Genomic DNA, 27,228 nt, shown 5'->3' on the forward strand with positions numbered 1-27,228 from the left:
GCCCCCGTGTCCGCGGCCCTCTCTCCCCTCAAAACGTACTGAGGAAAACGGGGGATCGCTCCCCCCTCCCGAGCCCCCCCCTCCCGCTGAGACCCCTCCGGGCCCGGGCGAGCCCCGCCGCCCCCAGCTCCGGGCCTTGGCTCGGGAGAGCCGCTGCCCGAAGCGGGGCCGGGCCCCTGCCCCCCCCCTCCCCCGGAGCAATGCCGTTCTCGGATCGCCCCTCTGCCCCGTACGAGCGCGCAAACTTTCCCGGAGCCCGGTCCTGCCGCCTGCAGAGCCTCCCCCTCTCGGCGCATTCTGTGCCGTTCAGAGTTACCTGCTCCGTGCCCATTGTTTGGGCTTCCCGGCGCTGGGCCTGTCTTTCCCCCCTTTCTGGTCCCCCTTTTTTAGGAAGTTACAGGCGTAAGTCCCCATCCTACTTTGTGTAGTGCCCGCACGATGCTGCGGGAGCACGGCTCTGGGCTAAAGCTTTCCGTAGGACGTGAGCCTTTGGGCTCTGTGCACTGCAGACACCCCCAGGAGCTGTCCTGCTGCCTTGCCTCACCCCCTTCTGCAGGACTGTGCCCCCAGAGATGGGCCATCGGCCCTAGAAAGCACTGAAAGTTTCTCGTACGGAGGCTGATATCTCCACTGAGCATCTGGGATGCGCTGCATCAATATGTTCTGTGGCTTCTGAGAGCCCAAATCACTTCATCGTGCCTAATTAATATTTTTTTAAAACCTTCTGTATTTATCTTGGAGATTTTCATTGGGTGTCAGGTGTTTTTTTACATAGAAATTCAAATCCCAAGTGATTTTTTTTTTAACGTTATTTATTAATCGTGTAGGCCACACAGCAAAACAATCTCTGTACAAGAAAGCATAGCATACAGATCGCTGTCCTTTGTTGTGAGTACCAACAGGAGCCTAACTTCTGTAAATGTGCAGCTCCTGAAACGTATTAAGGCAATAAAGAGAGATCAGAACGTAGTTTACTTTCTGTTCTTCGGTGCTGATCGATGTCTCACACACTGAGAACCTCCTCGCTGCCTGTGCTGTTGAACTTGCACTTTCCTTTTATGTTCTAAAATCTGTTGTCTTGAACTCAGGAAAACAATATATGAGCCTGAAGGTGTGTAAAGCTCGCTTATTTAAAGATAAAGTGAAGATGTTGTTAGGGGAAGCATCGTGTTAAATCCCTTGGAGGATATTAAGAAACACGAATGCAAATGAACGAAAAAATTTTTTGAGTGAAAAAATCGCTGAATGAGTTTCTTTTTTGCGATTTTTAGGGTATGCGTAACCTTTCATTTTTATTGTAAGCTCATGGAAAACGTGTCTGTATGTAATGATCTGTGTTTTGCGGTATGTGCCTTGTGTTGATAGAGATAATGCCCAGGCGGTGCTTCCTGGTGCATCACTTTCTGTGAGCCAGCCCATAGAGCTTTCTCTGACAAAGCTGACAAGGAAGGTTTCCGTCCAGACTTTATTTAAATGCTATTCTGAAAGTCTTAGTCATTAGTTATTTTTTTAAACATAGAAAACAAATATGGACGTGTTGCAATGTGAGGTTTTTTTTTTTCCCATGTTCTTATGAAATGCAGCTCGATGCTTGACAAACTGGATTCATCGTTTGGGGGTTTTACTCAGGAGATGAGAGCTAAATGTGGAGGTCCTGCTTTCAGTATTGTTGGCCTACGGTTTAGCTGTGTACCTCGCTCATCCTTTTCAGAAAATGGGTATTTTTAAATGGACAGGATGAGAAGTGCATTTTGGCAGAGAGCAGGGTAATTCCGGGTGTAGTGGGTTTTGGCATTTATAAGAAAGTAAATGTAATTTAGGGAGAGGCCCACAAACAAAATGCTTCTGACAATTTTCCTTATTTGTGTTTTTCTGTAGTTTTTCTGAATGTTGTTAATACCCAGCGATACAGAAAATAGAGATAATGCAGTACTGGAAAGAAAACTTTCAGATAACGCTGTAAAATGCTTTCAGAGCAGTATTGTCCAATGGTGAGAAGAACGTGCGTTTCCTTTCTGGCCTACCTTGGTGCTTTTTAATTTGTTTGTGTTTTGACCACTTTTCAAGCATTAAATTAGGTAGAATCGGATAACGATTTCAAAACACGATTTTTGCAGATTTAGTCATTTTGTTACAACGTCAACATCCGTGCATCATCAAACAAATAACTAGCATTGTTTTAACTTTACTGTGAGCCTTAAAAACGGAACGATCCGTCGTTCTGGAAGTGTTTGCATCTGTCAGGTGGTAGCGGTGCTGCCTGCGTTCCAGCTCCGGAGGCGCGGGGCTGAGGGCAGCTGCCTGCACTCAGCCATGGCACCATCCTTGGGTTTCTTGTTTCTGGGAAGTGACTGTTAATGAATTAAAGATGATGGGAGCCATTTTTTACATTTTTTTTTTGTGTGTTTTATAAATTATTGGCATGTTTCTAAAACGTGGCTTTGCTAGTGAAGGATGCTTGTTGTATGTAGGGGTTGTTCTTATTGCAGGACAGAGTTCCTGTTAGCAAAGCCTGTGCACGTGTTCAGGGAAATCTCTAAGTTTCCTTTTAAAAACTAGCAACATTAAAGTAAATATAGCAATATACTAAGAACTACTGTCAATACAGTGATAATATGATCTGAATATAAGTCAAACGGCCCCAAGCAACTGTGTATGAAGATATACTAAAGCTGAACTTTGTGCGTGTTTTGTTAATCTGTTTCTCACACATCACTATGTGATTTATGTTGAGCTATTGAACGTGATGTGAACACAAGATTTTTTTTGTTATATCTTTTCCTACTTATCTTTTGTAGATTATTTTTTCTCTTTCCCAGTTTTTTGGGGTTTTTTTGTTTAAAAAAAAAAAATTAAGGTCGTTTTTAACTCTGTTTCCTTCCTTCAGAAAACATTCCTTCTTTCTACTCAGAAGGGGATTACAGAATTGTCTTGTTTTGTTGTGTGTTTTTTTTCTTTAGAAGAATACAGTATAGTAATTCCTTTGTGTTTAACACTTAAGGACTCCCCATTGCCACTGCAAAAGGGTGTGACTAGTTGATCCAGATTGGCACATTTTTTGTGCAAATCAGCAAGATCTGAAATCTATGCATTCTTCTCATGAGTGTGCGTCACCAGCAAGTGAACTGCTTTCCAGTTACAAAGGGAACGAAGGAAGCTGTTGATAAAGCAGCGGAATGGATGCACCGCGGACACTACCTCTGGGTGCACGAATTTCGTAGTAAGCGTTGCAAGGCAGCTGCTTAAAATTCAGCCTGTGAAAATCTATGAAAGCGGAAGAGTGAGGATGGAGCAGGATTGTCTTTCAGCAATAATACGTGCCGACAGAAACTTAATAACATTCCTCTGCTTTCAGTTGTACAAGCAGTGAGTGATATTACTATTAGCGGCGTCTGACAGCAGTGAGGAGCTGGCAGGCTTGGCTATGCAAATTTCCAACACCAGTCACGCATTTTCCTGCAGCTAGCCATTGTGGCACTGTCCAGATGTACTGCAAATCTGCTGCTCCCACTGGATTTTTTTTTTTTCCCCAAAAATATCAAACTATGTGGCAGCTTTTCTTATTTAGATGAGAGTCTGATGCAGACAAAGGCCGAGGAGGAGACTTTTATTGCAGTTGCGACAATTCTGACAGTGAGACTCCAATCTCCAAGAGGTGTAACGTCTGTTTGAAGAGTACAATGTTTTATTTCTTGAAAGGTGCAGAAATGAATGAGCACCAACTGCTTAATACTGGACCAGGAAGCACGTGCTCTCATTAGGTGTTTTCACTTGTGGGCTTCATTAGGAGTTGGGCTCCTTAATGGTATGTTCGTTGCTGAGAGCTTGTGAAAATGTTGAGATTTGTGCTGCATTTAATCCTCATTTGTTTTTCTTAGATGAGGATAGCAGCTCTCCCTCGGTTACCAATAGCTGGTATGGTTCTGCTAAATTTACCGCGGCCCTTGGAAAGGCTTTGGTTGCAGCCCTTTAGTCAGAGCTCCTTCTAAACGTGTTCCTACCCCTGTTTGACTAGCCACAATGTATCTGTGCCATACCTAAAATGGTAACGTTTTATCTTCTGATCACCACCCTCATGTAAGGGTACTTGCTGCTCTGCTGGCTGCTCTGTGAGCTTTTAAACGCAAAACGAGCTCTGGGTGTGAAGCTGTGCTCCTCCGTTCTTTGCTTCTGTTTCAGCATAAGTTCAGTGGGATAGGTTTTCCTGCAGGCACAGGCAGTGCGTTTTCTACAAATTGCTTTACTGTAATAAATAGAATAGGATTAAAGAGCTGCAGTAACTCCCCCTCCCTCGAGCCCTTACGATTGCCATTCTTGTTATATTTACAATGCATTTCCTTTTCCCCAAAGGTTTGTGTGTGTCCAAAGTTTCACTTTTATGTTCAAACTTTTTCTTAAAGGACTAATTCCATTTGCTGCTTCGATTTCATTTCAAGTAGCTGACTACTGCCTCAGCCAAATGCACGTTTATCTGGGTATGTTTTAGTAGTGTGAACTGAAAGGTAAAGAGGTGTAGATCAGTTTCAAGTGATGGATGTTATAAAACTGTAAGCTAAATTGCCCTCTGTTGATGTTAACATGCTGATTACACTTTTTTTTCCGTAGCATTGAGAGGATTAAAGTGGCATTCTAAGAGCATTTAAAATCATGACAAGCTCAGTTGGACAGAAAAAAGTCTCTTCAAGACAAAGGAAGTGTGGTTTTTGTAGATCTAATAAAGATAATGAATGTGGACAATTATTGATGTCAGAAAACCAGAAGGTGGCAGCACATCACAAGTGTATGGTAAGTAACCCATAGGAAAAAGGAAATGAATGTCGTGAACCAGTAGAAGACAACAAACACATCTTTAAATAATATTAAAAATCAATCAGCTGTGGCATTGGGAAGATGATTAATCGCTCTAATTTGAAGTTTCAGTGTTTGTCAAATGTGCAAATGTTCTAGGTAATGTATATACTTAAAATACGTTTTGTTTTTGTAATTTTAGCTGTTTTCATCTGCACTGGTATCTTCACACACTGATAATGAGAGTCTTGGTGGATTCTCAATTGAGGATATTCAGAAAGAAATAAAGAGAGGCACTAAATTGGTAAGTCTGTTTTGAGCCCTTGAAAATGAAGGGCAGTATTTGCTTACCTCCTAGAAAGCTGACTGTGAAATCGTTCATTGTATTATCATATCTGTTGTTTCTTTGGGGCTCTGAGGAAATGGCCAGCTTACAAAAGCTGATGATGAAGTGGTCTTAGAGGGGGAAAAAAAAACCAAAAAAACAGTAGATCTGATGATACTCAGATCAAAATGAAATTTAAATGATGGTTGGAACATCTTCAAGAAGGCATCAAAAGTCGTTTATTCCAGTCAAGTCCGCATCTCATGTAAATTATTTTTTTTTTAAGTCGTAGCTTAATCATGGAACTGTATGTCCAGAAATACTGTTTCTACAATCTCTTTTTGTCAGAGCAGTTGTGCAGTTGTTTTCCAAGCAAATTTGAAAACTCATTTTCAGAGAATGCCTTTTTTTTTCTGTTAATGGACTGCATATAAAAAATAACATTCCCTAAATTTATATCTCAAACCCAATTGTTTCTATTTAACATCTTCTGCTAGATTTAACAATGAAATCCACACTCTAGGAACCTAGTAAGGGTAATAGCGTGCCTTTATCATTATTTGGCTTTGATGCTATCATATTGTTTTAGCTACTAAATATGCTTCTTTGGATTCCTTTTATATTGACTTAACGTAAGGGCCTGTGAACGTCAACATTTTGAGGTACGTCAGTACAATAGTGACTGCAACTCTACCAAATTCATGAGAAATGAGCAGAAATTTGTTCTTAATTTGTTCTCAAGAAGCTATGTATTTTATTTTACTTTTAGAATTTACTGTTTTCTATTTGAGAAATGACTGATTCTTCAAAATATTTCTGATAGATGATCAATTCACTCCTCAGTTTAAATCACTCTTACATATTTGCCAGTTTTTGGACTCAGAATAGTCCTAAGTATTTCTATAGAACTATGCTTATATGATAGTCTGATATTTCATCTAGTATATCATTTCTATTTTTTCCAACACCTACAACTTTATTTGCTCTAATGAGGTGAAGCATAAATAAATAAGTGTTCACAAGTTATTCATTTCATGATTAGAGACTTAGAAAGAGCACAGTAATAAATGAAAGTACAAATCACAACGAAACTTGGGCTCTTGGGACTCTTAATCTTTTTTTAAGGTTATTTATTTTGATGTTATTGGTGCTTTCTTCGTGCTTCTGAATCTCTCTGCGCTCTTTCACCAGCACAGCAGCTGGATCTGTTCTTGGAGCGCCCTTACTGTGTCAGGCACTTGAATCAGATCTGTGTTTTCTGCAGAAAGCTTAACAACTTAGTCGATTTGTAGTCCTGAGACGTTACCCATGTGGAGGGAATGTACAGACTAATTTTGTCTTAACTTGGATGTTCCAGGTAGCTGTGCTTTATCTCTGTCTGTAGCCATCAGAAATCTATAGCTCTGAATCAGTCTCAGAGGAATTCTTCTCCCCCCTCTCCCCCCACCCCTGACTTGTAGAGGAAGCTTAAAGTTAAGAGCTTATGTTTAGGCAGCCCAACTATGCTGCTAAGGTCTGCTTTTCCTGTTCTAGCCTGTATTCTTATTTGGGAACACACTGGAGTGAAACTATCTCAGTGTATCGCACTGTGCTAAGTAATTATTCTGCTAGCCTGTTCTAAATTTGTCTGCAGACAGATTTGATATAGCTGCCCTCCTTCAGTAGGTGCTGCTGGCAACCAGGTACGCACTGGAAGTTGGTGCGTGTTCATTTTTGAAGAGATGCATAGAGGATTTCTGTGGTAACAAAGTCCTGTCTGAGAAACATTTGTAGGTTCAAACCTGAATAGGGCAGTCTTAAAAAATCGTTAAGTTAATTGGAGAACATAATGCGCTGGTGTAATTATTGTGTCTCCCAGTTATGCACAGGTGGATTTTTTTTTTAGAGATTGCTTATTTTTCAGCTAGTCAAACTTCACGTATACCTGATATAACTTGATTGATTAATCTGTTGGCAGCGGGGTTGGTACCAACTGAGTCAATGTTTTATTACTCTCAGGATATATAGACTAATAAATCAACATCAAAAATTCCTGCTGTCTGTTTTGTTCATGCAAATGCATATTTGCATTTATGAAAAGATAGTTTCCTTTTAGTCAGTTCTGTGTATAAAAATACTCAAGCATGGATCTTTTGTTCATTGGACTTATATATCCTGATTATTGTACTGTTGCATTAAGGGAGCAAATTTTTGCCTGATTTTAAAATAAATGAAGAAAAACACCCATGAGCAGGAAGAGTGATAGAAAGCACAGCAGAGTACTCAGTAATATGCATTAAAATATTCCTGTGTGTAACCACTTCTGTTCTGTCACCAGGGGTGACACCTGGAGTATCTGTCTTATTTTTAAACTCGGAAATATTGAGCCAACAGTAATGTGAATTGTGCTTTTTATCTTTACAGATGTGTTCCTTATGCCATTGTCCTGGAGCAACCATTGGTTGTGATGTGAAAACATGCCACAAGACATATCACTACTACTGTGCTTTGCACGATAAAGCTCAGATAAGAGAGAAACCCTCCCAAGGCATTTACATGTAACTATTCTTTATTTATTATCTTTCCTTTTGTATTTATATTTTACATTCTTTGTTTAAAAAACAAACAAACAACACTCTTGGAACTTAAAACTGTTGCAAAAATATTCGGATGATGATTGTGGCATTCAAAAAGTGATGTGCTAAAAAAAGCACTTTTTCACTGAAAGACTTGTATGTCAGTGAGATTACAAGTGGGAGAAAAATGTACTGGCATTTAAATTTAAAATATAAGTAAATAATCTGTGAATCGTGACTGACTTGACAGTTTTCAACTACTTTGTTTATAGGATTTTATGTCGAAAACACAAGAAAACTACGCATAACTCTGAAGGTAAAATTATTCAATATAAATTTTTCCCATTGTAGAAAGATACTTTTGGTTAAATTTAATTTTTCTGGAGAATACAAATGTTTTCAGTAAAACTTAGAACTATATATTTTTTTTGAGGGATATTGACTTTGGAAGCCCATCTGATTTCTGTATTTTTCTAAAAATTATTGATTGAGGTGCAGCAAAACCCAAGAATTAAATTTTAGGGTGTTCAAAAGATACCACGTTCTGTCAGAATAAAGTACGGGTAGGAAAAATGCATTCCCTTCTAGGAAGAAGTTGGCTTATATTTATAGTTAAATATTCACAATATTCGCATCTGAAATACAAGGAACTTGTCAGGTAACAGCTGATTTTTCCTATTGCTAACATTCCTAATTTTTCACGATATTTTGAGCGATTCAGTGCAGTTCAGCTCATGAAATAAGAAGAGCCCAATATTAAATAGAGGGTTTATGATCAGATCACTTGCAGATGCCTGTGTGCAATTTTGATTAAGAAAAAAGCTGTATGCATTCATAGCTGTGTGTCTTTGCAATGGAGAGTAGTGAAGTATGCAAGGGGTGATATGCCACAAAAACAGATAAATTATAAATTGCATTGTCTGTTATATTCTGAACTAGTTTTGCAAGTTTGTGTTGAAGCCTTTTTTTTTGTTCTTTTCACCTGTTTGTTTTCTACTATATCTAATTTGGGTGAGCAAGCATTCCTTAGTTCACTTTTGCTTTACTTTCAATTGAAATGTCACAGATTCAGCTAGTGAGGAGTATGTTACTGTTTATTTAGAGAAGATGAGATTTCACAAATTCCATTTCTTTCTGCCAAATACATACTTAGGGTAATGTATTCTTATGCTCTGGGTAGCACTAATCGTGAGGTTTGGGTATTGCATCACTGTTCCCACAGTACTGATGGCAATAGAAAATTCCAAAGTAAAATTGCCTTTTCTTTTTTGTCTACTTAAATATTGGAGTTTGCTTTTTTTAAAATACTCTTTGTTCTGATTTCACCCTTAGTAGGTTTAGTCAGGAAAAGCACCGTAAATGGCATGGTAATCTTTCAGTGAGTGTAATAGTTTTGTTTTCCATACAGAATATGGAAGACATTTGAATCCAATGAGATATTTATATAAATTGTGATATTTAAACATAATATTTTGTGCTTACTGAGTAATGGCTCACACTGGAACCCACTGAAACATGCATGGAGCCCAGAGTCATAAGACAATTTTTCTTCTGCTTGGAGCTCTGTGCAGGATCAGAACTTGTACTTTTAAAAGTTTTCAGAAATGGTCATTTCCAATTCTACAGTGCTATTCCCTAACTGCAGAGGCTTTTACATTTTGTATGGATATATCTGTCTGGGAAGACATGGGAAAAATTACTACAGAAGCATAATGTTGAGTTTCTTCTTACGCGTTGGCGATGGCAGCTTCTAAATATTGGACAGACCCATCAAAAAACGACTCAGACTGAGCGGAAAACAAGGAGTGGTAAACATCATCCAGAAAAACTGAGTCCAAGGAACACAGTGGTATCTCAGTTAGAATTTAACTTTGCAGTAACTTTTTGTGCTTAGAATATTTAGTTCTGTTACGCTTTATACTTTTAGAAATACGTGTAGCTATACTTCACAGAGGGTTTTTTTTTATTTTAATAATTGTGCTTGTAGCCCAAGTGCTTTTTCCCAAAGATTGAGCTCTCTCCTTGGCCCACACAGTTCTGGGCATTCACTGTGCTGTACCCATACAAAGCTATTGGTCGTGGATTTTATAATGGCAGAAGCAGGGGCTTTTGTGCTCAACCTCCTTTAAATCAAGGAAAGTAAAATACATATTGGGTCTGTCTTATGGAAATGACTTATGGAATTGTAGAGCAATGGTATTGTGCTGCACTGAAAGCTAATTACCTCGACAAGATAGAGAAGTGGACGGGATGGTTTTCAGAGTTTAAGAAAGGACCTTGGGGCCTTTGTTTCTTAATGACTAGATGATGAATTTTGCTCAGTGAGGTGGTAGCTGGAAGGTGCAGGATGGCAGTCAGATAAGCTTTGTGTATGTGCTTTGTTGGTTTGCTTCTGGAGAGAAATGTGCATATCAAGGAGGAATTTAAATGTGAAAGAATGGTGGTTTGTGAAGCCAGAAAAGACTTGCACAGAAGAGTGAATAGACCAGCCAGGGATGCTAGATGCTAACATAGCACCTTTTTTCTTTCTTGTTTTATCTTTCATTTGTATGAATCCTTGCTTGCAGCAGGGTTTTTGTGACAGAGTAGTTAAAGCTCATCAGTGATTATGTCACTCAGTGTTGGGTGCACAGGGGCACTTTCTAACGGCAAATTATTGCTTTTGCTATGGGATGCTTGGTCAAGATAGAATGTCTGTGCTTTTATCCCTTGCTCTCTGTTTCTAGGTTTAATTGTTACAGTCCGATTTTTTTTTTATTATGTTGTTTCTGTTGGGGGTTGTTGAAAGAGTTTTTAGGCGTGTTTGGTTTGATGCAATCCAGAACGCATTTGTTTTTGTTTTGTTTTTCTCTTCCTGTAGGTTGCACTGCTGCCTAGTAGCAGGGTTTTTCTGTCCCTACCCTCAAAAGCAGGCGCTCTTTTTAGCACCTGCTAAAGTCGGAGGTCTGGCTAATGTACCTTCTTTTAAAATTTTTAGTTCTTCAAATTATTACTTTATTTTTTATTTCTATTTTATTTTTAAAATAATAATTTAAAAATATGCTAATCATTTAATACCCGTTAAAGAAAATTTCCTGAGGCCACACAGAAATTTGGTTGAAGGACCTATGTTGGAATTAAAATTACCAGGTTAAAACCTAACAAAAAGGACCTCTTAAATGTTATTTATTGCTGCCATGAAGTTCAAGTGGAGCAAGAATTCATCAGACTAAGTATCTCCCTTCTCATCAAGGCAAAATTGATGAGCAACAGGAGTTCATTTTCCTTTAATTGTCAGGAGTTGCTGAAGTACCTTCTGTTTTCTTGGAATATCAAAATGTGAAACATGGCAGCGAAGTAGTCTGCTTTATATTCATTATCTGATTCAAGAGATTCTTTGCTTTGTCTGATTTATCTGTATGGCCTAGCCTTCAGGTGGCACAGAGCAGGGAAACTTCATTGCATTTGCTTTTCTGTACATTTCAAGTAATTCATTTGTGCCGTGTTCCCACTAGCTGGTAAAAGAAGAATAAAGGTGAGGTACTCTCTTACTTGGTACATGCCTGTGAGGTTGACGGGCATGGAAGAGCAGACCAAGTTGCTGGTTTCATGTCTTCATGTCAAGATTTTTTATCTTGCTACTTAAGAATCGAATTGATTTGTTCAGAACTTGAGGTAATAGTTTAATTCATAATCTAAGCAAGCCTTCTTAAGTTTTCAGCACCTAACAGATTATAGGGGTCAGTACCACTGCTTTCGACCAACACAGCTCACTATTAGTCAACTTTCCATTTGATGTTCCGTTTGATACAGTTGGATTTATTTTTTTAGAAGAGTAAAGCTTTGGAACTGTTTATTGGAATTTATTTCAGTCTACTGGAAATAATCATTGAAAAATTTAAAATTTGATATCTTAGATTTGATTCCCTGCAGTTGGGGCTGTGCTGGCCCTTCTGTACTTAAAACAAATTCAGCTGATCTGGAATAGTTTAATGTAAGTTAAGAGAAGAATGTCATTTAATTCTTCTGTTACATCTGTTACATCCTAATAAAATGAAGAATAAAGAAGACAGCCATGTGACTACCCATTGTTAATGTCTAAAACAGATCCTTGGGAGCTGCTGGGTCAGAAAATACTGTCCGTGATTCCTACTGTAGCTGTATGTGAAGCCTTGGGGAATGATGTTTCCACAATGGAAATAAGGACACACCATGTCTCAGCACCCTTTTTATCTCATTCTAAAGATCAGATTGAAATCTGTGCTTCTCTTTTTGCTCAGTAAGTGGAGTCAGGATAATGTTCCTCTGTGAGACCTAATTAGAGGTTCTGTATCCAACCCATTACTTTTTCAAAGTACTGTTTAAACCAGAGGCTGGTAGGAAAAACATCCCGAACTTGGTGGCTTTATAACTCCAAAGGTAACATTTTGATTCATCTTGGGATACTTTAATCAGTGTTTCTTCACAGTTGAGTTTTCTTTAACACTGTTGGTAGCATAAGCTTGCCTGCGGTTGTATGTGCCGGTGCTGTCAAGCATAAAGTTTCTGTAATGTTGCAGTCATTTCAGTTCTGCTGGTGGATGGTTACAATTTCTTTCTAAGCTCCACTGACTCAGCCTTGTTGTCCGTCCTATGGAGAATGCTGCTCTGAATGTGGTGTGAAATGTATATTCAGTGTTAGGACAAGAACAATTGATCCATGTAATAAATTAGTGATAATTTCATATTCAGTCCATTGTAGACTAATCTGGTATTTTGAGGAAAAATCACAGTGGTGCTTTCTTAAAACAAACAAACAAACAAACATGTAACTAATGGAAAAGGAAAAATTCTAAAGGTAATGTGATAAATGGTTTCTACTGTCTGTGGAGCTGTCCTGTGATGTTTACATTATAATTCTGCTTCTTACCTAGGCAAGACATTATCCAAATAGGAACTTGGTCAGCTAACTAATGCTTGGAAAGTTTATCAGACCAGTTGTTGTAAGCTATTTGATGACGTAGGTAACATATTATCAGCCTGCAGTCTTTGTCAATGGTTGTTTGCTTGGAAAAGCATTTATGTTTATAAAGGACTATTTTATTAATTTTCTGTGTTGAATGTATTTAATTGAAGAAATAATCTCAAGTCCTTCGTAGCATAGATACTGTTAAGTGAAAAGTAGCTTTTAAACTGGAATCATCAGTTCCTTGAGGTATCTGATGCTTTTGAAAATGTGGTATTAGTGACCTAAGGGTTAACTCATGTTTTTCCACTCCAACCCTGTTTTCTCCAATTTAGATATGTTTGATGGAACCCTTGTCTTTTTCCATTTCCAAAAAGAAAATAAAAATTGTATTCAGCATTAAGATACTTAATTTCACATCATTTTCTAACATTAACAACTACTATTTCAGGACGTGTTCACTCGATTCTCTATTTGCTTGCAAATATGCAAACCTCTGGTTCTTATTAATGCGTATAAATGCACTCACATTTTCATTACTCACTACTGAGGCAATAAGGTTTTTAGGTTTTATGACATTTCAATTAAAAACAATTATGTTGTCACATGTGGTTCATTCTTTCTCAGCCATATTTTTAAGGATCTCTTACCTTAACGTGCTGAAGTACTTTTTTTTCTTTTTCCGATATTCTGTTTCTCTTCTAAAAGTCTAGCAAGCTTGATTTTGTTCTTTGTACTTATTAAGAGCTTCTCTTTTATCATAAATGCACTGGGAAACTTCCAAAATAAGTTTTCAGATTTACACAGCAGCACACCTAAGGCACTTCCACGTTGTACATTTTGACTTCTTTGTATGTACAGTCCTACTTGCAGATGTCTTTCTCCAGTCAGTTTTCTTTATCTTCCATGTACAGACTCAGACCCTTTGCTTCTGGCTCACTTAGTCCATTGTTTAAGATAATGTAGGAGGTACAGAGAGCATTGTTAGCCTTTGTTGAACACATCCTCTTTTTACTTGTTGTTTCACAACCTTTAAGTCACTTAATTCCATGTATTGGTTTGCTTTAACCTAGCTTTTGGAAAAGGATGATTCCTGGTTTATTTCAAGCTCAAGCAATAAAGGATAGATCAGTGATATCTCAGCTTCTTCTGTGTCAAGCTTCATTTTAAGCGGCAAAACGTCTCAATCCTTTTTCCTTCTAGTTAGATCAAAAGAGATTTTTTTAGAATTTTCTCTGAAGCCGAGTCTCCCTGTTAACAGTTTATAAAGTACAGAACTTTGCTCATCTTCTTTTTATGGTACTTTGTACTGCTCATAGATTCCTACAATGCAAATGTGAGGCTTGTTGTTGCTCATCTTTCTGCTCATCTGAGTTTACGGTATCGTGTTCTCAGATGCCTTAGAAAACACAGAATATCTCCTCTTGATTTCTACCCCCTTACACCCTCCCTTCTGAGAACACGTTGTGTATTAAGCTTGTTTTTTCAGGCACATTATTTAGGGACTTCTGCAGAAAGTTTATAAGATGCCTCCTTTGAAGAGTTTGGAGAAACTTGTGTTGAGAATATTGTGGCAATATAAAAAATCAATGCAGTAGTGGGATACGGGATGGGGTCAGTTGCAGAATATTTAGAGAGTCAGGGGATTCAGAGCTTGGGTGATATCCATGATGAAACTTCATCTGGTGAGGGAGGAGTTGAACAACTTTTTGTGTTTTCCTTAGTTCAAGCTGACATGAGAAGTTGGAAACACCCAACCATCAGATGCCAGGGAAACTGGGTAAGCTGGCAGTGGGCTTGAGGGGAGGGATAGGGCACAAACCAAACTGCGTATTGAAACAGTAAAGGACGTCCAAGGCAGGTGTATTTTAAAGCTGGTTACAATTTTCTTGATCCTTGTGCTGTTACACCGGTTCATAGCGCTGTTAAAAAGGAGAAACTGACGTTGTGTGGCGTTGGTCTTGCAGATAGGTGCGGTGGTGCAGATCGTCGCAGTTCAGTGGTGTTAATCCATAGGTCCATGGCACTTGTATGGAGACCTGACTCCACAAGGAATTGCATTGACTTGGATCAAGCGTCTGGATTTCAGTGAATTCTGGACTTTTTTGGAATTACGAGTTTTGCGGACAGGAAAGGGATCCTCCTTAGAGGGAAGCTGTGCGATTGTGGTGGATTTTTGTTACGCTGGAAACATCCTTTAAAAATACGGCTTGTTTACTTTTCAGATTTTAAACATTCTACTTACAGATTAACAATTACACTTGAGAACTTACTCTACAAGGAGGCTGTGGCATGTCTTATATGAAGTTGGTTTTCCCGTTTGCTTGTATTTTTGGAGTTAAGGTTCATTTCCAGTTGTGAGAGTGTGAGTATACAGGGTTCTGAATATGCTTTAATGCTTAGGAAAAAAAGGCGGACTAAGTGCGTTATGGGTGACAGGATTCTGGGGAAAAAAAAATAATCTTGGTTAATGGACTGCATTCCACTTCATGAAACAGAGCAACGAAATCTATGGAGTGATTTTGGAAGGAATATTTCTAACTTACACACTGATGTTATTTAAAGACTCAACAATTTAGTAGTCACTTTTGTCTAAGACTCTTTTCAATAAAGAGCCATTTATGCAAAAGACTGACAGATTTTTAATACGTTGGGGGAAGCTCTTACATATGGTGAGAGACAAGATGGAATTATTTTCTTTGAAGTAACTATTTAGGTTGTAGTAAAACTTGCTATATGCAATCTGAGAGGTAGGATGTTTAAATTGCATGATCTTGCTTTGAGAATTTAGCAAGTAATGTTAAATGAAAAATCAGTTGAGATAGTAAATTGTGAAAAGGAAATGTAAAATGTATTGTTTCACTAGATAATCCCTGTCATCATATATTCTTTCTTTTTCGGAGTAAAATAAATGGTGGTGCTCTTGCATCTCAGTAAAGGGTAGGATGCATAATGAAGCATAGGAAAGTTGTGGTAGATGTGTTTATGTGTTTTAGTAGTCACTTGGGAATATGTCTAAATAGCTGATTAATCTGGCAATTTAAGGCAAAATAATTTGAAAACTTGTATGAATTTCTTCTCAAATCTTTGCCTCCTTCTAACCACACAACTGCACAGAGCTTTTGGGGAATTATATTTCAGTATGATATGTTGTGATGCGTTTGGGTTAGTTTTCTCTCCTATATTAACATCTGTGCACGAAGCTGTAGTTTCTTCAGAGTTTAGCAACAAATGTGATAGAGTAAGCTTAGTAAGATGCACTTGCATGCGAGACTTCAGTTTTCCACTACTAACATTTTATGGCTGTGGAATATATTCAGGGCTTTGACTTCAAACTTTTGTGCAGTTGATTCACTGTTAACTACGAGCTAGAATAAATGTCATTTGATTTTTTTGTGCTAATAGATAAGAAAGATGAGTTTTAGTGAGGCAGCTTTTAAAGTAGGATGTTCTATCTGTTTATTGAGACCAAGATAGAATGGTGGTAAGTGCCCTAGCAATGGTTAATAATAGTATCACAACAGATAAGTGTCGTGTATCCATTAATGTATAGGATAGGTATTCCAGATCTTCTCATCCGGTCTTCCTTCCATTTTGGGATCATGATGATGTTTGTGGTTTGGTTTTTGAGATTTATATAGCAGTGTGTATGTATTTTTCTTCAAACAAGTTACTGAAATAACTTTGCAGTTTGAGCAGAGGTAGATATTGCGTATTACAAGAAAAAACCTGTTCCTGTGAGCTGGGTGTGCTGAAAAGTTGCTGGCAGCTAGTTAGAGCTGGTTATTCAATATCAGGTGTGACTTAATTAGATCACAGTTGAAGCAACCCCAATAAGTTTGCAGGATTGATCTATAATAACTGTGCACTTCTGAGTAATCAGCAGGGCACTCTGCTGTAATGCTGGACAGTTCTGTGTAGCAGTTCAGCAGTTGGTCTGGCATTTTCAAAGGAATTCATCAGACTTCTTTGATATATCTGTATTCAAAATATGCTTTCTTATATTCCTCATGGTTTGTAAACACTCTGGGATTTTGTCAGTTAAATCATCCGTTGTTTTCTGTAAACTGGCTCCTGCCTTTTAGGTGTAGATCCAATACTGCAACTAAAATGAAATATTAGATGTGTCTCATGGAGGCAAAATACAGTCCAGTTCTAAAACTTGTTAATATTGTAGCCAAAATGGGTGATTTTTTTCTTAAATCAAAAGGCATCAATTAATAATGCAAGGAGAGAGATGTTACTGAGAAATACTGGCATAAGATCAGGTACAATTTATATTGAATGCGTGCGTCTTTAAAAAAAAAAACAAAAAACTAAAATCATTTCAAAGTTGAAAGCATCTGTTGGTCGTATTTTCAGTCAAGATGAATATATACATCTGAGGCCGTGTGCTGGTCCTGAAAGTGGAATTTATAAGAAAGGTTAAAACTTTCTCAAACATCACACAGCTTTGGATCTTTTTAACGTAATACATGTGATATGAACATAACACATACATATGAACATAAAAAAGTAAGCGATGTTTTCAGGATCTTGCATGTTTGTAATAAATATGAAAAGGTTGCTATTTTAATTTCTGACCAAAGTAACATAAATACAGGTTGTTTTTTTCTTGCCTGTTTTTGGTTCTGCTTTGTGTAATGCTTTTGAGAATTTTATTTGATGATATTTTCTAACTTCTAAAGCAGATTTAGAAGAAAGTATCAACGAACATGAATTGGAGCCTTCACCTCCCAAAGGAAAAAGGAGGGGTCGTAAGGGAAAGCCAAGAAAAACAAATTTAAAAGGGCAATCAGAAGACACTAGATCCACATCCTCACATGGCACAGACGAAATAGAAAGCAGTTCCTATGTAAGCAGTAAATACGCTAAACTTCGTAGCAGAGAGCATTGTGTGTTTCTTCTTTGTGACTGTAATTTTAATTAAAATTTGCATTTGTCTGAGCCTCCAGCTGGTGGCCACAGGCTTTTAAAATTGCAACCTTATTTATAACCCAGCAGTATATTTTAGTAAAATGTTTTTCTTTCAGAGAGACAGGTCTCCCCACAGAAGCAGCCCCAGTGATACAAAACCTAAATGTGGATTCTGTCATGCAGGTGAAGAAGAAAATGAAGCTAGAGGAAAGCTTCATATATTTAATGCCAAAAAGGCTGCAGCACACTATAAGTGCATGGTGAGTAGCAGTATTGCTGTTAATCAGTTTATTATGAATTTTATCTGAATTGGTGTTTTAGGTTTTAATACAGTATCCTCAGGTGTAATTATGCATGAATATTGTCTGCATGCTGAATATTGTCTGCGTGCTGATGATCTCTTTAAGCATTGTGAAGTGTTGTAAAATGTGCAGTTCATTTATTTTCACTGCAGGCAACACGGATAAAAGTTGGCAATGTGCTAAGAGATGGAATTAGTTCAGGGAAGCTCTTTAGCATATTAAATATGTGCCCTGAGTGTCTAAATACATGCATAGTATTTAAAAAGAAAAAATAATTAAAGAATCCACTCCAAAAATACAATACAAGCACCTTTACTCTCTGGGCATTCAGGCAAAATCCAGGAAGAATCAATGAACTTGATTCATTTTCTGACCAGTGGATTCAGGCTATGTGACTCAAGCAGAGAGTGGGATGTGGAAGTTCTAGAAAGTTCTTGCCTTTAGATGATCTCATTTGGAAAACTGTCATCTTGAAGAGAATTTGCTAATTTCAATGCACTAGAGCAAATAGTGCTGCCTTTCACATAATCAGTTCTATGAATGAAGTAGTGCTTTGCAGAATGGCCTCAGCAGTTTCTGTTGTACCTCAAAATGTATAAATACTCTGGGCAGTCCGTATGTTAATGGTCTTCCTATAGCTAGCCTAACCAAACAGAGAGCTGGTGTTCACCAGCAGTGTTGGGAAGGGAACAGAATATTCCTAAAAGGTTTGGTGATGTAATAATTAATGATACTTCTCATTTATTTCTTTATATTTTCAGCAATTTTTGTCTACTCCTTTTACTTTTAAAATACATCTCTCTGAAGTAGCAAATGTAATTAAAGCAGTCAGGTGGATATATCAGCCAGAAGGCTCATCGTGCTAATGTGCTTAGTATGTTTTTTAGCCTGAGATAACTGAGTACAGAACGTCCCCTTCTGTGACTCATGCACATAATTTTTTAGCCATGTTGGTGACCTGAGAACGTTTTGGACTTGTTTTACAGTTGTTTTCTTCTGGCACTGTCCAGCTAACAACAACATCAAGGGCAGAGTTTGGTGATTTTGATATCAAAACTGTACTTCAAGAAATCAAGAGAGGGAAAAGAATGGTATGTATCTGCAGAATGCAGTGAATGTATCACTGATTCTGCTGAGGTGTATATAGATCTGGTTGCATCCTTTTGTGGAACAGCCTTGTCCATCTACTCCTGAATACAAAATTTAAATGTATTGTTTCTTCTAGAATAGCAACCCAGGTAGGAAATCACCCTTCTAATTAGTGGTGGTTGCTGTTTAGGGTTTCTTACGGTGGTGTACGTTTGTAAATGAGTATTAGCCTTCCTGTAACTTCAAGAGAGTAAAAGTAAAGTTAGTAGAAGTACTCTGTGCAAAACTACAGATGGGCTTAGAGAATCCGTTATTGCAGTGACTTCTTTCCAACTGATTTGGTATTTTAATATGAAAAAGTGTTAAGGCCTTAAGGATGGGGACGTTGGCAAAATGCCATCTTATATTTTATTGAAGTTACAGATGTTCTTAAAGTGTTAAGAACTTTCTGGGCGAAAAAAAAAAAGGAAAGCAAAACCTAGTAACATTGTTAGTTGAAAAAATCGTTTAAGATTCTTAGTATATCAAAATACTAACGTCAGTGGCAATAAAATAATACTTGCAAGTGCAGCAATACTGCAATAAAAGTGCGTGTGGCAGTTTTCAATGTAATGGACAGGTAAATCTGAGTGTTCACATTTTTAATAGGTTCTTTTTACCAGATCTTTGATTAATTTGCTATTGGAAGGATGATGTGCCAGAGGAATCATTGTGTTCCAAAATACTTGCTGCAAACATGAGGAACACTCAACCGAATGTAAACTGAATGTTAAGAGATGGAAAGGCTGAGCAATGCCACTCTTTTCTTTCTCCTAAACAGAAATGCACACTTTGCAGCCAGCCTGGTGCTACTATTGGGTGTGAAATTAAAGCCTGCATAAAAACATACCATTACCACTGTGGAGTAGAAGACAAAGCTAAATACATCGAGAATATGTCACGAGGAATTTATAAGTAAGGACCTATGTAAACCTTGAGTCTATAATGCGAGTGAAGATATTTCATGGCATTTCTTCTGTTGAACTGATACATCAGATGTATTATTTTAAATATATATATATATGTTATTAAGTAACTTTTAATTAGGCAAAATATTTCAATTAGTCTGCTAAATTCAAATTTCTGTAGTACTGTAGTAATATACAAATTGAGAAAAAACAGTGATTTGACTTAAGATATTTTCCTCTTAAATTAATCTATTCTATTGTGGAAGCCCTGGATAATCTATGTTACAATTTCTCCATATGGACACGTTTTGTCGTTTTACTTTGGCTTTATTTGGATCCCCTAACTTCCACCACTTCCTTGCTGCTGTGGTTGAGTTTCTAGTGCCCACAAGAGGGCATTCTGGGAGCAGTGCAGCAGCAGTTTTTGAAGATGAGAACTGATCCAAGTTCTGCTGGCTAGTCTTTACTCTACAGCCTTATTTTCTTCCTGTTTAACTGATGCTTGGCTGAAAAGCATTAAATGAGTTAGAGTTGCCAATTTTCTTGTAGTACTTCTCAAAACTAATTGAGTGAAGAGCGTCTTTGATGGATATTTTCAGTAAAAATCCTCACTGTTTCTTTCATTGTGCTAGACTCTATTGTAAAAACCATAGTGGAAACGATGAAAGAGATGAAGAGGATGAAGAAAGAGAAAGCAAAAGCCGTGGGAAATCAGGCACTGACCATAATGACATTCCTCAGCAGCAGCTCAATGGAAACTAGGTATGGAAGTTACTCCTGACAAATCTGTTATCGAGACTGAAACACAATATACATTTAATGTAGTTCATTGCAGTGAAGTATTTAAATCTAGTGTATGCAGATAAGTATTTTTTATTGGCATACTATAGAAAAATGGGGAGGATTTGTTGTTTTTTAAATCCAGCTGACTTTGTAACAGTATAAGAAGGGAGGCCCTCGTTTCTATTGCTAAATATAGATGTGATATCAGAGCTGCTAAATGCTTTCCTGTATGACTTTAAATTTACCATTCTTTTCATCATTTTTTAAACAGGTTCAAGGGACAGAGTTATAGAACTGGGAATGGCTAAGACATCATAACTACTAATTCTTTTAAATTGTTTTCTAAAATCAGAAAAGGGTTAGTAACTTTTTACTACCCAGCTCTGTTAGAAATTTCATTGAACTGCCTGAAACGTTCATGTGTGTGAGCCTTCAGTAAGTGGCAGAGTTTTACATGTCAATATTATGTAGTTTGTAGTCTGCAGTGTCTGGAAAAAATGAAACACTATATAAATGATATGTAATATGTACAGTGTCAAAAGTTAAGGCAGACATTGAAATGAAGTAAGATCTATATTTCTGGACTGAATAAAAACATTAAGATTTGGAATGTGTAAGTTGTTTAGTGGATTCATGCAAAGAGGGAAGGTCTTAGCTAGTTTAATTAACAACATGGACAAATTGGTGGTGGCAACAAGCTGGTACTTTGTGAATTTTGCATTTTCTTCATATACAAGTTCCGGAGGCTATACATGGGAAAGCCGCTCTCTGTTTTTGCTTGCAAAGCACACAGTAGAAAAGGACTCAGCGTACATCGAAGCACGCTTGAACATTTCAGGTTGTTCCTGTTGTGATTGCTCATTCCGCCCAGCATTGTTTGCGGGAGACTTACTTGAGCAGCTGTTGGTTCTGAGCTGTGAGCTTTAGAACTCATGCCAAAGGGCTGTAGTTCATTCTTTCCCCAAGGACCCACCTCTTTCTGTGTCTCTGATTTACAAAGAACACTTCATTAAGTGTGATTAAAACCTTACTATATAAATGCTTGGACTCTGAAGCCCAATCTTTTTCTCTTCAGAGAGTTACAACTCTTAACTCACTATGGAATTTAGCCACCATATCTGACGTCCATACCTCAAGTGTTCTGTGTTGTGTGGAACACTTCATGTTTAGTCCAGAATATGCATAGAGGTCCCATATTCTGTAAGAAGAATGAGGAAACAACCTTTTTTGCTAGATTGGTATTTATTTTTAAATCTTATGACCACTATGTGAGAAACTGCTTATCATCCTTACTGTTTTGGTGATTTATTTTTTTCCTCCACTTTCTGTCAAGTCAACAATCACATCATGGAATTCTTCTTTCTCGATTTTGATGTTCCTTTGGGGAATAATCAGATCTGAGTTATACCAAACCTAACAGATCAGTCCTCTGACTGCTTTCAAAATACCTTGTCATTTCTAATGGCTCCTAGCTTCTTCAATTGGTCTGTTAAAGCACATTCTCAGACTGACTTAAATAAAACCAAAAAGCTGAATTTAGTCCACGTTTGTCTGTTGCTATCACACCACATTGTTTAGGGTTTTGACTTGTTTCACTCTGAACTCCCAACAAAACTCCTAGATTTGAAAGAAGGAAACAAGGAAAGTACACTGATTTGACTATAAACTGCTACAATTCTTCTGTGATTGGTATTGCAAAAACAGTTCATTTTGTAACATGAGTTTCTGTAGCATTTTTTACTTGTATTTTTAAATAATATAACGTGTGTCATTGTCTTCTTATGCATTCCCTTAATGTCTTGAGGGACTCAATTACTGTATATTAGACTTTCTAACATTTTACCTGTTAGAATTCATTCAATTCTGTTTGCTTTCCTGGAGAATAATACAGTTTTGGAAAGAAATATTGCTGTGTACAGAAAATACTCAGTTACTGCTCTAAACATGATGCCATTGATCATTTTTATTTTGTATTTGTAACTTTCAAAATTAAAAGTGTGACTTGAATTGCAATGACAGATCGATTATTGAAATTGTCTATCAAGGTGTTTGGTTTCTTTGAGAATATGAACATTTTTCAGCCACTCAGTTTTAGAATGCAGAGTAACGTCCTTCAGCATTTAAATTACTCCTAGATTTGTGCCTCAGACATGGCCCTCCCATGAAATAAAGGCACTTTGTTTGCATCTACTGTATTTTTAACTAGGGTTGGATGACAGGTGCATGGGGGTAGGTCTGCCAGCATACTGACTGTACTTGAGACTGAGCTCTAATTCATATTGTGTCAGTTGCTTAGTAGAATATTCAGTCCAGTAATTCATCCGTTGTGAAATAAATTTCCCCATTCCATGCCTCTGAGAACCAGAACAGCACTTTACCTTCGGGTAGCAGAAAAGTAAGTGGCTGGTTACCTGTTACCTCCTTGTGCTGAGATGGCCTGACTAAATTGTCATTAATCCAGAATTCATGAAAATAACGTCAAAAGCAAAAATCTTTTCTCTTACAAACCTCAAATTTGTCATAACTGACTTCAACTTATGTATGCTGGGTAAAAGTGCCTTACAGTGTAAAAATTGTATTTATATGTTCCCAAGTAGCATTACCTGCTGGGGAGTAATTATGTTGTGGTGTTAATATTTAGAAGAAATGTACCTCAGCAGTGTATTTACTGTACATCTCTTATGTCCTTAATTGTAGTTTTTAAAAGCATGACAATGTATGATAGTATACAACATTTACATCTTTTTTTTTTTTTTTTTTTACGACTGCCATTACTGTCTCTTTATATGTGTTTTAGCTTGGAATTTCAGACAGTCTGTCTGACAGGGTTTTTGTTTGTTTGTTTGTTTTGGTAAAGTAATGTAATCTTTGCAAGCATATATTGAAGAATATTCTGGAGCATCTACTGCCTTCCCAGAAATGTTAGAAGTAATGGAAGTGCTCTATAGATGGAATAGGTATGTTTAAACTAGCTAGGTAAATTAATGCAATCTATTTGTTAATGAGATGGGTTTTTTTGTTTGTCTTTTTTTTTTTTGATAGGCACCTTCTGTTTTCATCTCACAATCAGAACTCTTGAATTTAACAAAACTTGTCTTACGAAACTGGTTTCACTTCATTTGATTTTTTTGGCCTTTGGGCATTTCTTTTGCTCACAAGAGTAATGTGTGCTGTTAAAGTCTCCTGGAATCCTCTGGAATGGAGGTTTCTCCTCAACTCACTGTATCTCTATATTAACAGATCTGCGATCGTGCTATACCAAGAAAGGACTGTACCAAGGAAGGACAGGCATCAGAAGGGTATTGTTCAAATTACTTGAGGATACAGCTGGTGTAATGCCAAAGTCGCAAGGCATGATCAAACACCATAGCAGTAAGCTGTGATATTACTCCATTTCAAAGAAGGGCAAAAGGATGGTTCAATACCAGCATCTGTGCAGCTAACTAGGATGAAACAGATTAGGTGATCTAAAGATCTGCTTATTCAGCAGGTGTTGATCCACAGGAGGTTCTGTGATAAAGCTCTCGTTACACCAGATTATTGCTGCCCTCCAGGAGTTAAGTCCATCTCCTACACTCCACAAAGTCTGATCTTAAGGTACAAAGAGCTGTGCTGATCTAAAGTGATAGATTATACTGAATTGGCTCTAAATGTCTGGTATTAGTGTACAAGAAATGGAATACAAAGGAAGAGGGCTTGCTTCTTACTGCTGCCTATATGAGGAATAACTTTAAACTGAAGCAGAGTGAAAGATGAAGGTGTGATAATGTATTTGAAATATCAGACTTATCTGCCAGGTGATAATCAGTGCGTTCCAAAAATATTAATACGCTGAATCAGACTGACAAGAAAATGAATCCTCATTAGATGAAATTAATCTGAAGAGAACTGAAAGTACATTATGTCAAATAGTAGCTCTTCTTCCTTGTCACAAGGAAAAGATTCCACTGCATTAGTGATGGAGATTTAAAAAAAAAAAAGAACCACAAAACACAGCTCTTGATTTATATACTTTTTGAAGCCAATTTCATATATGCATATGTATGCACATTCATTAGTCAGCAGTGACATCTCAACCCTTAAAGGATCCTGGAGAACTGTTTCTTGTCAAAAAGCACTCAGGTTAGGTTAACATTTGCAGCTTTTGCTCTAGCATACATTTACATTAGGTGTAAAGACAGGGAATGTGTAAAAGAGGGTAAATGCATTCCTATCTACAATGTTATGTATATTTTGTTCCTGTTATATTGGCTTTACTTCCAAAGTTGTAGTTTGCAGTATTAGTTTCTTTTTATTGGTATCCTTGCATATATATATATATTCAATAAATGAGTTATGAATTTCATATTTGCATGTCTGTCCTTTTTCTGGAAGCATAACTTTAAAAGTGATATTTTGATGCATTAAAAGCAATATTTCCTATTGAGATTACAGGCCCATGAAAATTTTGCTAGAAGAGAAGTGAGACAACATACTTACGGTGTGCAGCTTAGTGGTAACTGCGTATTTGTGTACTGTTCTTAACTTTGCATAATGGATAAGCTTCTTTGTATTTACTGCTTGTTAGTAATATGAAGTGGCTGACTCACTGAAGGTTCCCATTCTCACATTTCAGGGACTTTCTGAACGTCTGTATCATACGGATCAGTTTAGACTAAGATACCAGGAGAACGCAGAATGTAATGTAACTACGTTGTACAACACCAGATAAACTCAGGATGCACATTAGAATCATACAAACGTAGTGTAAAATATTAACCAGACAAAAAATTGCTTGGAGGATGCTGGGTTTTCTCCAAATACGTAGCTTCCTGGAGTGAGAGAGAATAAAATGCAGTGGTTTTAAAGTATCAAGAAATGTAATGGCAAAAACTTGCTTTTTTCTTTTTCTTTTTTTTTTTTTAAGAGCTACATGCTTTTATGTTACCACCTTAAACAGGAAATCAATTTAATGAGTGTAGTGTGTATTTATTGTGACCTGGGAAGTCATGTCCCCAGTCAGCACAGATTTTGTCATGAAAAAGCTGTCGTAGATCACGTTCAAATATGATGCTGGGAGTAGTACTACCACATGGTGCTTGATGTCATGGAAGTAGTTACTGGATACATGTTTATTTCATTTGATGTGTGTTTTGGGGTTTTTTGGTTTTTTTTTTTACTCAGTCAGCTGGGGGATCACTGAAGGAAGCTGAGGATATTGGTGAAATATCTTGGTATAATGGCAAAGGAATCCACACAGGAGCAAAAGATTTTCATTGTCCTTGTAATGTATGGTGTTAGGGCAGAGTGGTGAGTACTTGTCCTCTGTCCACTTAAACGAGCTCTACTTCATATACTGTATGTAAGAGATTTGCAACATAGGCAAAGTAAGAGTAGTTATCTTTATGCCTGGATCATGTACCCCGCATGGTAAATTATTTTCAAGCCTTAAAGACAGAGGGTGGATACTGTAAAGTCTCAAGGCTCGGGTTGTGTCTCTGCTTCCACCCTTCTGTTCAGAACTCTGGACCAATAATTTAAACTGGAAAATTAACAGAACCAGGAAACTGCCTGCAAGCCTCTGAAAGAAAGATCAAATTGATTCAGGCTAATGTAGCTCTTTCACATCAACATAACAAGCTTTTTTGAACAAAGGAGAAGCAGTAGGCACAGCTTTATTTTAATGACCTTCCATAAGAAGGTAGGGGAACGTGGTCTATCTGAGGCCAATTTAAAAGCAAGGTTGTGGAAACCTGTTTGGAAAACTCCATGCACAGTCAGACCACGAGAGTGTGTTGAACAGGATTCTCTACACTTTTGCTCTGACTTGGTATTATTTGGTATTTTCATAAATGACTTGGATGGCATATGCTGATTAAATTGTAGGGAGCACCTGTAGTCTAAGCCAGCAGTCTTGAGCTAACAACTGACCAGGTAGAAGGCAATTAGAATTGAAAATTAACTTGATAAATTCAAGTAACAGTGATTCAGTAAATCCAGCAATGGATTTGACAAATGCAGGTTTTTGACAAATGCAGATTTTTGCAGTTCCAAAGCAACAAACAGCTGAGCAATTACAGAATGGCACAGGGCAGAGTGCTAGGGTAGCACTGATACAAAAAAATACCCTGAGGGTTATAGTCAGTCACCAGCCGAACATGGCAACAGTGTGCTGCCCAAAAGAAAACCAAAAAAAATTGTTGTGGAATGTATGAATAGGAACGTAGTCTGCAAGATGCATGACATGGTCCTTCTTCCTCATGTGAGAGTAGGAGAGCCCTTCTTGGAATATGGGGTCCAGCTGTAGGCACTGCACTTCATGGAAAATGTGGAGAAACTGGAGATAACCCAGCAATGAGAAGGATGACAGGATGGAAGATCAGGCTTGTTTCAAAGTGATGGGAGCGACACGTTTCGAATTTGTAAGAGTCAGTTGCAAGGAAGAAGGAAATGAACAGTTCTCACCATTGCAGGTAGGATAAGAAAAACAGATGAAATTGCTGCAGGAAGTGTTTAGCTTAGACATCAGAATGGGTAATTGGCCTTGACAGCAGGAAGAGTTAAGCTCTGGAATGCGTTTCCTTGGGGGGTTGTGAATATGTAGAATTTAAAATTTTCT

General features: G+C 37.5%; 1 protein-coding gene across 6 annotated transcripts in view; it reads left to right on the top strand.

Moving 5' to 3' along the window:
• PHF6 (PHD finger protein 6) overlaps positions 1–24,975 on the top strand; it is a 25,819-nt gene extending 844 nt beyond the window's left edge. The window contains exons 1-11 of one of the 6 annotated variants that reach the window (XM_021406008.1): positions 3,576–4,475; positions 4,606–4,785; positions 4,991–5,092; positions 7,517–7,650; positions 7,941–7,984; positions 17,281–17,447; positions 17,626–17,769; positions 18,798–18,902; positions 19,721–19,854; positions 20,480–20,609; positions 20,902–22,643. In XM_021406008.1, coding sequence (XP_021261683.1) covers positions 4,648–4,785; positions 4,991–5,092; positions 7,517–7,650; positions 7,941–7,984; positions 17,281–17,447; positions 17,626–17,769; positions 18,798–18,902; positions 19,721–19,854; positions 20,480–20,609 — 1,098 coding nt within the window. In that variant the 5' untranslated portion in view covers positions 3,576–4,475; positions 4,606–4,647 and the 3' untranslated portion in view covers positions 20,902–22,643. Of the gene's footprint in view, positions 1–3,575; positions 4,476–4,605; positions 4,786–4,990; positions 5,093–7,516; positions 7,651–7,940; positions 7,985–17,280; positions 17,448–17,625; positions 17,770–18,797; positions 18,903–19,720; positions 19,855–20,479; positions 20,610–20,901; positions 22,644–23,672 lie in introns of those variants that run through there. The other 5 variants (XM_021406007.1, XM_021406006.1, XM_021406004.1 and 2 more) reach the window with 5 other exon arrangements.

Source organism: Numida meleagris, chromosome 8 (genome assembly GCF_002078875.1).
Source record: "Numida meleagris isolate 19003 breed g44 Domestic line chromosome 8, NumMel1.0, whole genome shotgun sequence".
Lineage (NCBI taxonomy): Eukaryota > Metazoa > Chordata > Aves > Galliformes > Numididae > Numida > Numida meleagris.